Source organism: Epinephelus fuscoguttatus, linkage group LG11 (assembly GCF_011397635.1).
Source record: "Epinephelus fuscoguttatus linkage group LG11, E.fuscoguttatus.final_Chr_v1".
In the NCBI taxonomy this organism is placed as follows: domain Eukaryota; kingdom Metazoa; phylum Chordata; class Actinopteri; order Perciformes; family Serranidae; genus Epinephelus; species Epinephelus fuscoguttatus.
The window spans coordinates 31,703,559-31,721,477 of record NC_064762.1 but is presented as its reverse complement, the minus strand read 5'-3'; the positions used below and the strand labels follow the sequence as shown (position 1 = coordinate 31,721,477).

The window sequence follows — 17,919 nt, the reverse complement described above, 5'->3', positions numbered from 1 at the left end:
CGTTCTGTTACTATGGTTACAGAATTTGTGCTCTGTAACTGCAGAGACCCATGGTAAAAAATTTTATGTACTTTATGAACTTATAAAGTGTCTTTGCTAACAGTTCTTATAGACCTACAGATTTACTGTTTCTAATTTGACCCGCAAGCTATAGAAAGGTAAATAAGAATAAAGAAATCCGTGACAGGTGAGTACCAGTTGCTCTGGGCTGGCTAACATTGACGCTTTAACTAGCTAATGTTGAGATGTTGTTACTGCTGTTGCTGTTGTTTGGTTTTGGCTGAAATGATTCTCTGTCTTTCACCAGTCCAAGTGAAAATGAGGACTGTAACTTCAGCCAGCGGCCAAGAGGAAACTGTGACCGTCAGAAGGAGCGAATCGGCGGATGCTGAGGGGATTGACAGCCTCATCGGCCCCTCAGCTCTGGCGGTTTTTGGAAGGGTCAATGTAATTCATCTTCTGTAAGACAAAGCTTTTGTTTATTCATTTATTTTAAACGCTTTGTTTATAGAGATTTGCCATGCACTAGACAAGAAGCTAGACAAGTAGCTAACATAAGCTGTCATCTCTAGGGCTCAAACATACCATAACCAACCAACCAAAGACTCTTAATTTAGTTAAAGGTACAGTGTGCAGGATTTAGAGGCATTTATTGGCTGAAATGGTATGTAATACTCACAACAATGTATTCATTAGTTTATAGGCAACTGAAAATAAGAACTGCTGTGTTTTCATTACACTGAGCAGCTTCTCTTCCATGGATCCAGCCATGTTTGGTTTTTTGAATAGGTTTTTGGTTAGATGTCTGAAATAAGTTCATGCAACCGTAGTGTAGTTTGTTTATAGCCTAACCTTAGCTTTATACCACTGGTGATTGCATTTAGGCTTTGGTAACCATTAAGTGGTATTTATTTGTAAAGATAATCTATCTGAGCAAAACGTGTAAATGTTTGTTTGCCACAGAGCTTATTTTTTTTTGCAGTAATCCAAAATACAATGGAAAAATCCCATAGGCTTTTTGACAAGGGAACCAGTGTGACGCTAACTTCGGCGTTGGCCTACAGAAAACCATCATCCCTGGGGCACTCATTCACGTTTTCATATCAGCTAGCATAGTTCAGCATAGTAATTGGCACACATAAGAAGTTTCAGCAAACCTCTACCAAACCACTAGATTCCACTAAATTCTACATACTGGAGTAGAAACCCCCCGTCACATACATAAAATCCAGTGTGATCAAACGTGTGAGCAAATACTGCCTCAGTTAGTTTGTTTTTAGGCACCTAAGAAAATCAATATCAGCTCTATTAAGAAATGTTTTGCTGCTTTACCATACCATCAGACAGCCTCCTTTGACAGGAGCCATCTCTGAAGCCATTATCTCAAAGCCAACAGACACTTCACAGAACAATAAAGTTGCTGGTCTGCAGCTGCCTCAGTCAGCTCTTGTGTAAGGCAAAGCAGTGAAAATATTACAAATACAGCATACACTAAAACTGATAATGATTTTTTTACATAGCTAAAATACGTTTTGCTGCAACCCCTGTCTACAGCAGTAACATTACATTGTTTAGTTTCTTTGCCAGTAGATTTGGTTTATTATAGACGCTAGCAAAGCAACACAGTACATAAACTAAGTACAACAGAAATGTCAGATTAGTTATGGCTAAACTTGACAACAGAAAGCAACAAGTTCACATATGTCTAACAGTGTCCTGCTGCAGACCTCCAGCCTCAGGCCTCACTTCCATCAGTACTATGATGGCATACATGGAGTATTCTTTTCTCTTTTTGTAAACAGTCACTGAGTAAATGTTGTTATCTTAATATCATCCTCTGGTTCTTCTTTCGTCTCTGCTCTCATGGACCTTCCAGAGAGAAAGCCAATCTGGCTGTGACTCTGGCCAATGAAAAGGATGACGTTCTGGCCCACGCTTCCTTCTTTGATCACCCTGTTGGTGACTTGGTGGATCAGGCTCACTGGGAACCTTTCCTGCAGAAACACTTCAGTGTTGAAAAATGCACAGTGCGTATCACTCGTGAATTCAGATGATTCTGCAAAGAGCTGCTGATGTAGAGTTGTATATACTGTTTAAGTGTGCTACTACAGTAGTTTGTAATGGTATCCATAATCACATGAATCTGTAGCTCCAACAGAGCTAACCTGGTGTCATGCTCATACTTTGTCACTATTTGAAGTTTGAAGTAAGTGTATTTTTAGATCAGGTGAAAAAGAAAATGAACCGACACCTGGAGAAAACTGGCTAAATCTTCTTTCTTCTGCAGCCTTTGAACACACTCTTCCTCCACCTTTTTGTGGCACAGCATGATTTCACCACAGCAAGTGTAAAGGAAATAATGAGGTATGAAAAATAAGGGTAGCCCGTATGCCCTTTTTAAAAGTGGAGTAAAACTGTCAGGGTTTGCAGTATTGTTATCTAGAATATTTTTTCCTGTAATTCCATAAGACATTGTAAAATCTAGCCTTATTTGCTTCATATTGTTATTGTTATTTTATCATTATGATTATTTATTATAGACAGCTGGGCTGTGTCGGGGTTCAATTCCCAAATGTCATGAATATTAAAAACAGTAGTTTCTCTAAAGTGCTTTGGTTAGAAGCAACCACAGAGTAGATTTGCAAGGGTTAAAGAGATAGTTTGGATCTTTTGAAGTGGGCTTGTATGAGGTACTCATGTAAAGTTAGTGTATTACATACAGTAGATGTCAGTCAGCTGCCCCCAGTTTGGAGAAGCAGGCTGGATACAAACACAGAAGCTAAGCAATGTTCTGCCATGTATTTTAGCCACCCAAATCAATTTATGCGTACATTATATTTAGAATATTTTCACCTCTTTACCTCATTGTTAGAGATTTTTAACGGGCAACTGAGGCCATTATATCGCTCTCTTCAAAACCAGACTTCATTAAGAAAAAAGTGATTTAACATTGCTGAACACAGGAGCTGCTGAAGTGGTCAGCAGATTCCCTTTTGGAACAGGCTGCCTGATGGAAAGGTAAAACGGTGAAAATACTCTAAATACAGCATACACTGGAACTGATAAAGATTTTTTTAAGTGGGACTTTTTAGAGGGTTTTGTTGCTGCCCCTGTCCACAGCAATGCGTTGCTTAGCTTCTATGTCAGTGCTCCTGCCTCTTCTCCAAACTGGGGGCATGCTGACAGACATATACCGACTATAAGATGAGATAAGCACCCTATCTGAACTATTCCTTTAATGCAATGTCTGCCAAATTATCATTCCCTGTTGCTATGCTTCTTTTGACAGGGCTGTCTTTAATGCTGTCTCAGAGCTTGAGTACATCTGCTTGGTCACCCCAAACGTTGGTGGTTTAGGTGAAGAGCTGCTGCCAATTCATTGTTAAGTTATCAATAATTCAAAAGCTATACTTTGTAGAGACTGAGTCTTGTGATTTCTGTTTGTTCAGAGCCGGCACTAAATGAAATGTTTGAGCCACTGCAGCGTCTAACTGACCCCGGGCCTCAATGCTTAGCACTCATCTGCCACAGACAAAAGCACTGTCCGAGGCTTCATATCCGCCCAGCCAGGTGATTTCAACTGATTCCTACCCACTAACAGTATCTGCCTGGAAAACAGTGAAACTTATCCAGAGCTCAAATACATAAAGTGCACAAGCATACAAGATTTTTGAGATTTACCTTCATCTTTAGCAGAGCCCTTTCAAAAATGAAACAACTGTCAAGTATTGTGCCCACATTTCACTGGAATCACACTGTGAGAATTCAGTGGATGTGGATCTGTTGTCCTCTAACTGGGTAAAATTAAAGCTGCATTAATTGATTTTTTTTGGCCACTCGGGGGCAGAAGAACTCCCCAACAAAGTGACATAGGTGCTGTAAAACTAAAACTGATCTAAAGGAGGTTAAAAGGTGTTGAGGAGCTGCTTACTTGTTCTTAATTATTAGTGGGTTAAGCACTATTATTGTAAAATAAATGATATTGATTGGTGGGAGCTTTAAGGTGTCGGCTTCTCCTCTTTTTGTACATTATAGGGTTGAAGATCATGATGACATCATGCACCTTTTTGCAGAGCAGACAAAACATCTGTCAGCCGACGAGCCGTACTTCCTGGCAGAACTCATTGAGGCACAGAACGAGGAAAATCACACTGCTGTTTATGAGGTTTGTTCCACCATTTAGCCCTTTCCTCACTTAAAGGAATACTTTATCCCCCTGATAACTCTTTGTATATCTATTCATCCAGTGTTATGTTGAATCCATGAAGAAACCTTTTTTTCTTGCAGTATAATCTCAGTCTCATTTATCTAGTCATATGCTCAGCACTCTCTAAACAGTAACCCCTTTCTGACAGGGAACTGAACCAGAAGTGAAACTTATGTGTTGCTCTCCTCAAAGCCAGATTTTAAAGGGTTTGGTCAGATTCACCAAGGTCACACAATAACACCATCAAACTACCAGTTGATACAGCGGTAGACCAGCAGCTCCTGTATTTAGCAAGGTACAATTTCTTTTTCTGTCAGTGGAGTCTGGCTTTCAAGGGAGAGCACAGAGTTTTGAAAAGTCAGACGCTTTTAAATTGAGAAACCATTAACCCGTGCTCATCCCTCCTTCTTGTCAGATCTTATGTGAGTTATGTGATTTGTTCCCCAGTCATTTCCGATCCATACTTTATAGCAGCTCACTGATGATGCTTTGACTGATTGTCAGAAACCCTGCTGGGGTTCGTTCCCCCGGGATCTGAGAGGCGACAGATCTTCTCTCCCCTCCCTGCCAGTCGGGCTGACATGTGTTCATGGCGGCATATGGCAGATACGAGCTGATACTTGGCCAAGACATGCTCTCACTGAACATATTGTGTCCAGACATCTGAAGCATTTTGGGCTTTTTGTCTGAATATGTTCAGCACTCAGAGAACAAACAGTCCAACATTGCCCCAGAGGGTTAGGCTGTTCTCTCTGCTGAATGCCATAACCTTTTTGTAAAGCTCCAAACACGTCATCTAAATATTTGTTGGGTTGTTATCTTATCCTGGTAGATGATCTGTTACAGACACAGCATGATTTCAGTCCAAACCCAAACCAGCATGAGAATCAATAGCTGTCTGTAAGCCCAGTTTTAAATAATGAAAATTGTTTTTATTAATGATCACTGTCTAAAACAATATTAGGCTCTCGCTGTTCTGGTGTTTAAGATGGGATCATATGATCTTCATTAGTAAAGGGGTTTTGCTCAGTTGAAAGCAACATTAACAAGATGTCCACAAAGCACTCTGAAAAAAATGGAGATTTGAGCATCTCAACGCCATGACAGCCTAGTAAACTCCACCTGCTGAGGAGGATTATGTGATATGATTGAAAGCTCCAGAACAGCTACTGAACAGACACATAGATTTTACTCACTAAAAACTTGTTTTTGCACTTCACTTCCCAGAAATCACTTGCTAGTCAAACAACCATGGTACCTTCTTTTCTTTGTGAGGGATCTCGCTGCCCATGCCAACTGCTAAGTTCTACTTGTGCTGATTATACTGAAAGGGCCATCTCTTACTGTGCAGGAGCCACACAGCAAGTGTTTAAAGGGACAGTCCACCCCAAAATAAAAGATGCATATTTTTCCTCTTACCTGTAGTGCTGTTTATCAGAATAGTTTGTTTTGGTGTGAGCTGCTGAGTGTTTGAGATATCAGCTGTAGAGATGTCTGCCATTTCTTTAATATAATGGAACTAGATGGCATTTGGCTCGTGGTGCCAAAAAATCCAGTGTCAGACCAAAAATCATGACCCAGATCTTGTTGTGAGCAGTTTCATGTGGGAACTGTTTTCTTTCTACTGAGCTACACCCACCTATGTTATCACTGCGCTGAAGAAAATGTGCATCTACTACTAGCTCACCTAGCACCACTGAGCTAGCTAACATTACAGCTCAGCCAAGGAGGATGCTATTAATGTTTGGATCTTACATTGTCATGAGTGCCAGCCTCTTGCCCATGAGTAGATGCCCACTTCCTTCAGTGCTGTAATACAGTTTGCGGGTGTAGTTCAGTAGAAAAACAAAAGCAAAAAACAAATGTTAAAACTAACTGTTAGAAGGCTGCTGGGATATAGACATATACTTCAGCGAGGGGGAAATATGAATATGACTATATGAAAAAAAATATCTGCGTTTTCTCCACAGAGTGATGGAGTCGTTGTTGGCTTCATCAGTGTCACTTCTAATGTGGATTTGAAACGGCTTCACGGCAGCTTTGAGTTGAGTGAGTTGGACGGTTTGGACAACCTGCAGCAGATAAAACACGATGAGCCTCCTGCTCAGACCGACCCAAGAGACAGTCAAGAAGAAACGAAACCAACACAGTCCTACGATTCACAGCAGGTAACTTAACTGCACATCTGTGAACTCACTCACTCGTGTTGTTCAGACAAATAAGGTAATTATGAAACTTACAGTCACAAGTTGTGGTAAAGACATGATGGTGATATAAGCATTAAAAAACAACACCGTCTAGCAGAACAGCAGTCATAAACTATATCAGTTTTAGAACCATCTACTTTGTGGTATATTTGTTGTTATTGTCGCTTTTATCTCATCAGGAGGAAACACAGTCAACTGGCGCAGGACATTTTTCAGAGAAACCCAACGCCGTCTGTATTCAGTTCTTTGTTATTGACAAGAATTATGAGACGAGGTAAGATCAGAATAAGGTCTGGGTGAGGGTATTAACCATACTTAGATAGTCTTGAGCATGAAAAATGTTTTACTGACTTTACATTACATAACATACAAAGCATATTTTGACATGTAACACAAAAACAAAATATTGCAATATATTGAACAGAATACAATATGATTTTTTGTTTTTACTTGTGTCTTCTGAGTTACTAAAGGTTAGCATTCAACAGAATAACAGAGTTAGATTTCTATAATTCACACATATCAAAAGTCAGATACCACACGATTTCCACTTTCATACATATTTGATGGCAGCCGTCCAGAGTAACATCAGTCATATGTTGTGTTAAAGCAGGGAGAGTGACTGTTAGTTGGCTCCTGCTGAGCTCCTCTCGCCGCCGCCTTACCTCCCAGCTGTTACTGAATATGGAGTCGAGTCGCTTCCTGCCGAGAGTGAGCATGTTATTAATGAGAGCTGTGCTTAAAGTGACAGCGTGACAGAGCTGGAGGCGAGAAGTTGAGCTGGAAGCAGCGGGCAGATTGGTTGGCCAGTTGTTGCCACAGTGATCACCAGCTTTGGCAAGCTTGGCTTGGATTCTGAAGTTGGCACTCACACATATTTTCACTTAACTTCCTCTTCTTCTTCTTTTCTTCCAGATCAGTGGACATTATTCCATATATATTCAAATGTTTCTCTGTGAGTATCATCTTTTTATGAGTGTGTTTAGAAGCTGCACAAACAGACAATAAATAAGTTAAAGATCAACCAAATAGTCCTGTGTCCCTGGAATGATAATATGTACATATAAGTTTGAAAAGGTAAAGAAATAAGTCCCAAAGCTGGATTCGTAGATTTTCAGTAAAGTTTCTAAAGATTACAAATGACCCATTTTTAATGATATGTTGAACATATCTGCTCAGTGAAGTGTGTGTGTCTGTATTAGTTGTCCTTGTGTCCATCTGTCAGGACCAAGACTTCTGCATCATCACCGTACCAACGCTGTCCCCTGAGTTCCCTTTGCTGCAGAGCTGCCTCAGGGTGCCACCCTGTGCCACCAGCACACTGCCTCATGAACTCTACGTCTTCCACCGCACCGGGCTCAGGTTGGTCATCCTGTTAAAGAAATTAAATTTGTCAGATCATTGATTGGTATGCAGGCCAGGATACTAATATAACAACTTCAATATCATTATAGCTCAGGGAGGAGGTTGCTTACACATTTGTGGCTCCACTTGTAATGAGAATAACATGTACAAAACCACATTTAAGTCTTTTTGCCCATTGGATCTCTCTTAAATATAAACTAAGCATGCCAACCAGTTATGATTCCTCACGTTGGCTGTAATACAATGTAGTGCTCAAAGAGTAAAGAGGATGCTTTCACTGCAAACCTTGTACACATTTTCAGCTATTTTTTAGGATTGGACTTCACAAGGTGAAATTAAGAGGTGCATTTTAATTACAAGTGTATTTAAAACTAAAACTAAAATGATAAAGCACCACTTAAGCTAGCTATTGAGGTACAATCTGGACAACTCAACACCAGGCTTGTGTAACTGTTGTCTCCCTGACAGGAAAGTTGGACACAGATTGATATTTAATCAATGAGGGAGCCAGAGATGTCACAAGCTGAACCTGATCAATATGTGGGTTGATCAGGGCATATTTTAAAGGATCAGTACAGGCTAAAGTAAAGTTGGTTAAAATCTGATCCTTCTTTTACTGTATTCTACTGCATTTTGTCACCGCAGGTCATCTCAGCCACATCACATCCAGCCTTAGTGTAAGCATTTCGCTCCACATGAGAGTAAAAATCAAGAAAGCATGAATGGGAAAAATTATTTGATTGCTGACAATGAGATGGTAAAAATATGGATTTTTGTTCAGCTCTAAAATGGGCAGTGTAAAACATTTATGCAGACTAGCAGCTGCTCATTTTCAGCTGGTGCTAACCTTCACTTTCACTAGTTAAAAAAAAATTAGATTGGAAACATTAGATTTTCTAGATACCCAATAATAAATGACTCAGATCTAGACCAAAGAAACTTGATCCGCACGTCCCTAGAATGAACTTCATGTCTGATTTTAGCCAAAATCTCTATGTGTACATACGGAGGCATTTCATGGACCCTCTGCAGTACTGATACAAACCACTAGGCCTCCAGAGGCCCTAGGTTGAGAAACAGTGTTCTATACTAAACCATGCAGAAACTCTCGTGGATTACAGAGACAATGAAATACAGAGTAGAAACTGACAGTCTGCGTGGTGATAATCCTGTTTATTTATTGTAACTATATATATATAACAAATATATTAGCACATTTGATCATTACAGACCAGTGTTCCTCTCAGCTTGTGGTGATGCCATGGTTCTTGTTTCAGGATTGTGGAGGTGAGGCCGGCTGTGTCTGCAGACCGGCCGGCTGTCTCTGATCTGGTGAAGGGTCTGAGATTGAGCGAGTCCCTGCTGCAGGACCTGGACTGCTTCTATGAGACCCGCAGAGAACCAGTCAGTCCACATACACTTTTGTCAACACACCTTGAGTCATAGCTGCAGTTTGAACTTTAAGGTTGGGGGGTTCACAAAAAGAAAATCAAGAGGAAATGTAATGTGTACAACAGAAACTTTGTTTACACAAATATTAATAACCAGGATACCAGCAGGTGCATTTCCATATCCCCATTTATATGCCCAATAATAGAATACTGCAAGAATTAGATTAAACTTGTACAAACCACAAAATCCAGCACAAAACAAGATACAAATCCCAGCTATTAGTGTCAGGGCTCATGGGGCAGGTTTGGGCAAGAAGAATGTCACATGCAGTTGTCCGATTAGGCATGTGAAAACTAATTGTTATATCTTTCTCTCATGTAACATTATCTGAAAACAAACTGCATACCTTGAACAGGACTGAAGAATAAAATTAGACATACTGAACACTATAGAAGTTAGCTCTGGGGTTGACAATGTCACATAGACCGTTTCATTGGAATTGCATTGGTAGGCAACAGCTTGAGTCCATGTTTACTTCCTGTCAGCTAATGTCATTCACATAAACAGCAAAACAGTACAATAGAACATACAGAAGAAATTATTTCAAATGTTTATGTCAAATTTGAAACAGTCTATATGCCATAACATTACTGATGTTAAATATCCATGGAACACTGCATGCAAGACTATTTCTTTTAATGTTAGCCATCAAGGCATTCTAACAAGGGCTCCAGTGTGATCGTATCTCTTTTGAAACAGCTGTTGTTGTTGTACGCCATCCACTAGCCATCCATGATGCCTTGTGTGAGCCATGTTTAAGTTAGAATAGTCCCAACCATTTTGTTTGTTAATAAATTATGATTGTCCACATCCCTATGTCCCTTCAAGTTGTGTTTTAAAAAAATATACCTGAACCAAAGCGGCACGGTGGTGTGGTGGTTAGCACTCTCGCCTCACAGCAAGAGGGTTGCCGGTTCGATCCTGGGCGTGGGAGCCCTTCTGTGCGGAGTTTGCATGTTCTCCCCGTGTCAGCGTGGGTTCTCTCCAGGCACTCCGGCTTCCTCCCACAGTCCAAAGACATGCAGATTGGGGACTAGGTTAATTGGTAACTAACTAATTGAATGTGAGCGTGAATGGTTGTCTGTCTCCAGCCCTGCGATAGTCTGGCGACCTGTCCAGGGTGTACCCTGCCTCTCGCCCGATGTAGCTGGGATAGGCTCCAGCCCCCCCGCGACCCTCAAGAGGATGAAGCGGTTAGAAGATGAATGAATACCTGAACCAACGCAAACTTCACCTATGCCTTCAGTCACTCAGCGCTCTGTTTGTGTAAATGTGTTAACTTCATATAGCAGTTAGGATTCTAATGCAACCCTGATTTCCCACAGGGATCAATAATTAAGTCCATACTGTTTTTTTCCCTGAATGTTTACACAAATTTTCTTGTATTTTTATATGAATATTTTCCTAAAGAAGTTCAAAGTTCATTAACAGAAAACGGTATTATAAACTATCAGCTGTCTATTAATGAACTACATGTACTTTTAAGTAGTGTTACTGCATTAATGAAAGCAAAATAACCAATTTCACCATAATGTGTAATTAACTACATGAATCTAAATGCAGGAAATAGCATAGTTTCTTTGGTTTTAGAGCCTGTGACTTAATGGTGCCCTCCACCTCTGTGCCAGTCTTTGGTCTCTGTTTGTGATGTAGCAGGCTGCTACTCAGTTGAAAACCAACTGGCCTTTAATATGGTCAGTGTTTGGGAATCATTTTAATCATCATTAACACTAAATATCAAGGTTGAAATTTTAACTAGCTCCCCTTTAACCTTTAAAATGACACGATGATTGTTTTTGGACGATCAAGTGTGACTCGAGCTGGTGATGATTGTCTTGGAATAACGAGGAATATGGCATGTATGCCAGGGAACAGATTGGTGAGAATTCAGTTGAACAGATTTTCCTCTCTGACTGACACCCCAGCTGTCACTGCCACAGCTCCAAAACTGATAATTACTTCTGCAGCCACTTCATATGTATTCATGGCACTGGACTGATACAAGAAGGTGCATATTCAATGCGACACACACACACATGTACATTTACATATACTTTGTTTTGCTCTCACACAGGATGGTATGGTGCTGCAGGCCTTCGTGGCACAGGTGCAATGTCAGGTTGTGGGGATAGTGATCATCAGAGACGAGCAGGTAGGTGCAGTTTACGACTCGGTGTCCTCAGATCAATCTGAAAGTACTGGTTTAGGGTTTGTGGTTGTTTTTGGTTCAATTCTGAGTCTGTCTTTAAGAAAGAATAGATGCTGAACTCTATTAAAATCCTTTTCGATACCTAATCGTTAATTCACTGCACAAGAAAAAAATGTTGTCATGGAATGTATCCGATGGTTTTTAATCATTTAATCTCTCATGTTTACAACATACCTCCTCAAAGGGGTACACAACTAATTTTACAGTTACATTATGCAAATTTTAAAATCAAGGGTTTTTGGAGTTTAATCCATACAAGGGACCAAGAGTCAGCATGTCTCACCCTCTGCTGCTTAGATTTTGACTAATCTTTTTTAAATCTGTCTCACCAATCCCCCAACTTCATGGAAATGCAAAACTAAATCACTGGAGTAATAAGAAAAAGTCTTTTAAGTCACTTTAAAAGTAGATAATAACCACATTATTTAACAACATCACAAATAATCAGTTTTACTTCATAAGTAAAGATCAACCTGATCAGCTGATTGACAGAAGAATTGATGGAAGGATGTTGATGAAACCGTGCTGTTACACACTGAACCAATAACAAATTCCACCAGAATAGCTCTGTTGGTCATTAAAGTCAATTGAAATTTAATTTATTAATCACTTAAAGGTTCAATGTGTAGGATTTAGGGGCATTTATTGGCAGAAATGGAATATAATATTCCTAACTTTTTTTTTCATTAGTGTATAACCACCTCAAAATAAGAATCGTAGTGTTTTTGTTACCTTAGAATGAGCCCTTTATTTCACACAAAGTCCACCATGTTTCTACAGTAGCCCAGAACAGACAAATCAAACCCTGGCTCTTGATAGGGCCATTTGCAGTTTGCATCAGCTACTGTAGTTCTCCGACAAGCTAGGCACATGGGGCAAATTTAAGTTCTGCAACCTCACCACTAGATGTCTCGAAATCCTACACACTAGACTTTTAAGTTAGTTGTTAGGACAAAATGCCAAACAAGATTTCTGGCTTTTCTCAGTTTTATATAATATTAAATTGACTATGTTTTGTATTAGACTGTTGGCCAGATAAAACAAACACTTTGAAGATGTTACCTTGGGGTCTGGGTAATTGTGATTTTACATAATATTCTGATATTTTATGGACTATTACCTAATCCATCAAAAATTCTTTAAAGATAAATTGATGATGAAAATAATTACTAGTTTCAACACTGTTTTCTCCAGGGCTTTATCAAGATTATATCACATGTGCATTGAAAGTTTATGTTGAAGTATTAAAGACAAAAAACTCTTATGGGTCATTCTGCACACATTTCCCTATAATTCACCTTGACATATCTTTAAAAACCTTAGGATCTTCACCAGAATTAAGGGTAAATTGAAAAAATAAAATAAAGGTTTCAACAAAGTCTGTCTGCACATGAGTACGATTGAGGAGCTGTATTTAAAGCCCCTACAAGGAACTTTCAATTTGAGTTGATTTTGGCGACCCTGCAGACAAAAGCGGTAGGGTTTTGCCGGAATGAAGCCTACATTTCCCATGGGCTCTAGCGCGTATTGTCGTAAAGACGCTTACCTGGCTCGCGCATGTGTTTGTTTTGGGGATGAATGAAACAACAAGACGGGAAAACTTTGCCCCCGCTCCTATCGGGATCCTAGCTCACCTCTGCCACGCCCCAGCTCCACCTCTCCAGCGTAAGTGCCGCCGCCGGGGTAGACACAGTGGTCGGCTGGTAAGGCTGAAGGCCTGTTTGGCGAGCACTTCCAAGGCTTCTTGGACTGAGTATGGAACGGTGCCTCTCCTCTTTATTTCTCGGCACTCGCTGGACCGTGTCGACGCCTAGCTGGTACCTGTCGTTGGCCCGGATGAGGTGTTGTAGCCCTGCGGCCCCTGCTCTCCTCGTCCCCGCTGGCGCAGGGTGAATCTGTGCAACCTGCGGCTTCTGTGTGTGGCTCCCCGGACAGCTAATGCCGTGGACCCACCGGCTCCTGCCAGGATTGGGCTGGTAAATGCTAGATTGCTAACGAACAAAACGTTTATCCTGAAGGATTTCCTGACTTCCCGAGGATTGGATTTTCTCTGTGTGACTGAGACGTGGCTGGGTCGAGGAGGAGGAATATTTATAAGAGTCACTAAATGTAAGCAGCTAGGTAAGATGAAGTGTGCCGTCTGAGCGCCGTAAATTGCTTCGGAAGGGACCTGCGGCAGACCCGGACACAGTTTCGTAAAGGTATGGATATGCGCTATATAAAAATAGCTTATCTTCACACCGATGGTCTCATTTGCTGTTGTAGGTCACGCATAGACATCAGCAGAAACGAGAGACTTTTGCATATCCAGTTAAAAGTTCCTTGTAGTGGCTTTAAATACAGAAAAGTCTGCTGGTAGGGTAAAGTCTTTTCTCTTTTAGTGTACTGTTTTAGTGTAATTTCAATCAAGAAAAAATGTTGAAAAAACTAGGACAGATTGCTATGACAGATCAAAATGTTACTGAAATCTTTTTTTATTCTACAGTCATCAGCAGCTTTTGAATGGTACCAAAAACAGGGCAACTATATTAAACTTAAGCAAATAAACATAGAGCAACATCAAATGCAAAAATTTGTCCTCGCAATGAACCTCTGTCATTGAGTGTATCAACATAAAACTGAATTCATTATTTCATCTGTCTTTGTCAGGACATCGAGTACATTTGTGCCCACTACAACATTGAGAACTTCATATATTTCAGCCATCACCACAACGAGGAGCACGCTCAGATACGCCACTTTGTCCTCATACCCTTCTTCCAGCACTACACCAAACACTTGTTTAAGGAGGTCCTCCGGCTGGCTCACAAGTCCTGCCTGTTCTACAGAGTCTACCCCTCATACCACAGCCAGGAGGTGAGTGTGCAGGGACCCTCAGGGCTCTCACTGGCCCCTCATCACTGGGCCCCTTCCAGCCTTTGTGCATGTCTGCTCAGATGTACATTGTCATTAGTGTAATGACCCTCAGTTCATACACTGCAAAAAATATTCCCCAAGTCATTCAAACTCAAAGCCAGTGCTGAGTTGATTTTACACACTGAATACAGATTGAATAGAAAATAACGCAGGCGACTAAGATAATTGAATTTCATTCAGGAAAACTGGATTTGATCATTTCTTTAATGTATCGTAGGAAAACAAATAATTTGACATTTAATTCATGATGATTTAGTGTCTACACATGATACACTCTAATGATCAAGACCAATTTCACATCTTCCTCTGTAAAATATGCTCAACAAAATCAGCTTTGAATAGTAGCAAGGTGTTTAAAAACAGGTCAAATACAGTAAATCCAACGATGGTAAACCTGTTTTTCAACCTAGACTTTATTATAGTGATGTTTCCCATCATTTATGATAATGAGAGAGAGAGAACCCAAAAGTTTACTTTTTATAAACTCACTATTCTGCTGCAGTCAACTTGTTACAGCCTTCAAAAACTACTTAACATCAAATGTTCTAGAAGAGGAGAGGCAGAGTCAAAAAGTATATTTATAAAAATATATTTGAGTCTTTTTTTCTCTTACTTAAATCTGCAGAAAACAAGAAGTTGTGCGAAATAGTCAAAGCCTGGTAAAAGCCTGATAAAAGTCTTGCTTTTTGTGTTGCTAAATATTCAAAGAAATGTCTTAATCCTAGCTTAAGTTTCTGTACTCTAAAAACAAACTGGTTGTGTTTTTTTCGAAACCCCTAAACAATTTTCCTTTTAGACTAGAGGCTATAGTACGCATGATCATGGATGATATAAATGTCCTGATAATCCTCTGCTATGACCTTTGATCTTTAACATTTGCATTAAATAATTAGTACATGTGTTCTTTTTTATTATCTGGGTTTTTATTTTGTAGCTTTGACAAAAATGTAATGACCCTGTTGTCAAAGCACCACCTGCTAGCAGCAGAAAGAAGTGTGGTTTTAGTGGCACTGAGTAATTTGGGAATTATTATAATTCTGGAGTAAACCATGACATAAAACCTTGTTGCTGCTGTTACAGTTTAAGGTTAGTGGCTGCTGTAATAGTTTAAAAGTGGTATTTTGATTGCACTTTGCTGGACAGGCTTGCAATGTCATGTGCCCCAAGTGTGGGAAAACAAAAATATACATGCTCAAACCTGATTGGCTGTTACCCTGCTGCAGTTTGATTGGCTGTTTGCCAAATGCTGTTTGGTTCATATTTGTCAGAAGTTTTTTTTTTTTTTTTAAAAGAAGGTAGCAACTGCGATCACCATTATCGATGAGGACTATCTTTTACACCACACATTGAAAAGCCTTTTTTTTGAAGAAGAAGAAAAACTTGGATAGAAACACATTGGTGCTCACTAGCCACGAAGTATTGTTATACACCAAACCCCTGGTAAAATATTCAGATTCAACTTGGAGTGATTCTCCGGGGAAAACATGGCTAACTGCCTGCTGCCTGTCAGAGAAAATAGGTTTTGGGTTTTTTGTTTGTTTGTTTTTTTTGCTTCTCTTGTCTTATTTGCATAGACTGTATAAAATAAACTCCCTTTTTAAGCCTCAAGTTAGGCATTTGGGCTGCTGCCATCTTGGATCTTTGGAGCCAGAAGTAAAGTAGCATCACCCTTTGATATGTGTGAATTTAAACCTTAATAAAATTTTAACAAATGAGTTATATTTGAAAAAAATCACCCCTTTGCAGTTGTCAAGAATTGGGAAATTAGCTAAAGAAACCCAAACTTTTTTTAGTGCTAGGCTGCTAGTACTTGCTTTTGGAACCAGCCTCAAGTGGCCATTTGAGATTGGAGTTTTTGGCACTTGGGCACTGGGTTCATTTTTCAGCCGTGGGGGTTGCCAGCTGGTTATTCGGAGGGGATGATACCTGGTCAAGAACAGGCTTTAAATATCTCAAACATTTTTCTGAGAGGATTACCAAACATGAAAGCAGCAGGACAATGTGGTAAAATTGGGTACACATAGCTAACTGACCCAAACTGACAGCGCATAAAAACAGGGAATTGAGCCATTTAACAGCAAATTGAGGAGAACAGGTACCATCCACTCTGTTAAACTGTGTGGTGGAAAGTAACTATTTACTCAAGCACTGTACTTGTAGACTTCATTTATGAGGTTCTTGTACTTTACTTGAGTATTAACATTTTATGCTACTTTAGCATTTCAGAGGGAAAATATTGCACTTTTTACTCCACTACATTTATTTAATAATTTTAGTTACTTTGCATATTTAGATAAATAATACAAAAAACAAAACTACTACCACTAATAGTAATAACAATAATAATTTATGATGCATTATTATAAGTTGATACTCAACAGTATGTAACATGATTAAATTACATGGGGCGTCGGTGCCTTAGTGGGTAAAGCAGGCACCCCCTGTACAAGGCTGTTGCCACAGCGGCCCGGGTTCAAATCCAGCCTGTGGCCATGTCATAATAATCATAATAATAATGTTATAATTTTGAAATGAACCATTTTACATAATGACTACTTTTACTTATGATGCTTTAAGTATATTTTATTGTGTTTTATACTAATACTTTTACAACACTAACATTTTGACTGCGTGACTTTTACTTCTAACAGAGTATTTCTACACTGTGGTATTACTATTTTTACTTAAGTAAAAGATTTGAGTGCTTCTTCCTCCACTAAGTAAACTGTTTGGGTTGTCTCAAATTGTAAAATTGTAAAATTATGCAATTTCCTGGTTTTGCGTCTGCCCAAAGTAGTTGTCGCCCCACCATTTTTTTTTACCAATGACAACACTACTGATGGGGTGCATTTTAAAGTACCTAAAGTAGCTATGTCATGTATTGGGAAAGTGAAATAAAGAAGAGAACACCATTGTGTAAGATGATGTATTAGTTACCATCGGTTGATGTTGCTTTTAAGCTGTCTGTCAGACTCAAGTAGGTCATTCTTTCTTCCTTTTGCTGTGATACACCAGACTTCAATTTGGACAAATCTACAGCATCTCAGATTTTGCAGTCTGTCTTCTGTGGCTGATCAGACAGATGGATTTGATCATGTAAAATGTTTTAAGCAGGTCATTTCTTGCAGAGTGCCGCCCTCAGCAGGCTGCTGTCCCCAGGGTCGGGGCAGCAGGTGCCGACAGTGCTGCCAGCTCCACCTCTCCACACCATAATAAGACATTTCCTCAACATGTAGAGGCCTCCACTTCCTCTGCTAATTACCTTCCACAAACAAGCACCAGATTGGGAGATGATGATGTGCAAATAGAATAATGGCAGAAGATAACCAGAGAATTATCTCTGTGCAGGCGATGGGTGAAGCATCGGGTGATGTTTTTCAGTCGGCTCATGTCAGCCGTTGCATCATCTAACCTCTACACCTGAGCATCATCTAACCTCTACACCTGAGCTCATTATCACTTTGTTGCCTTCTAGTTGCCTCCCGAGCCCCCACACTGACGCTGTTTAACCTCCAAGGGGGTTCTCTCTTTCTGAGCTCACTGACACTGTGCCCTCTTCTTCT

The 17,919-nt window shown here is 39.9% G+C and overlaps 1 protein-coding gene across 3 annotated transcripts in view; it reads left to right on the top strand.

Moving 5' to 3' along the window:
* The window catches only part of cfap61 (cilia and flagella associated protein 61), a 48,839-nt gene that overhangs the window by 239 nt on the left and 30,681 nt on the right, over positions 1–17,919 (top strand). For 2 of the 3 annotated variants that reach the window (XM_049590077.1, XM_049590079.1), the window contains exons 1-14: positions 30–187; positions 308–461; positions 1,877–2,027; positions 2,288–2,364; positions 3,290–3,357; positions 3,450–3,570; positions 4,036–4,165; positions 6,178–6,375; positions 6,594–6,688; positions 7,330–7,369; positions 7,640–7,776; positions 9,057–9,183; positions 11,306–11,383; positions 14,090–14,296. In XM_049590077.1, the coding sequence (XP_049446034.1) occupies positions 319–461; positions 1,877–2,027; positions 2,288–2,364; positions 3,290–3,357; positions 3,450–3,570; positions 4,036–4,165; positions 6,178–6,375; positions 6,594–6,688; positions 7,330–7,369; positions 7,640–7,776; positions 9,057–9,183; positions 11,306–11,383; positions 14,090–14,296 (1,572 nt within the window). In that variant the 5' untranslated portion in view covers positions 30–187; positions 308–318. Of the gene's footprint in view, positions 1–29; positions 188–307; positions 462–1,876; positions 2,028–2,287; positions 2,365–3,289; positions 3,358–3,449; positions 3,571–4,035; positions 4,166–6,177; positions 6,376–6,593; positions 6,689–7,329; positions 7,370–7,639; positions 7,777–9,056; positions 9,184–11,305; positions 11,384–14,089; positions 14,297–17,919 lie in introns of those variants that run through there. The other variant, XM_049590078.1, reaches the window with a different exon arrangement.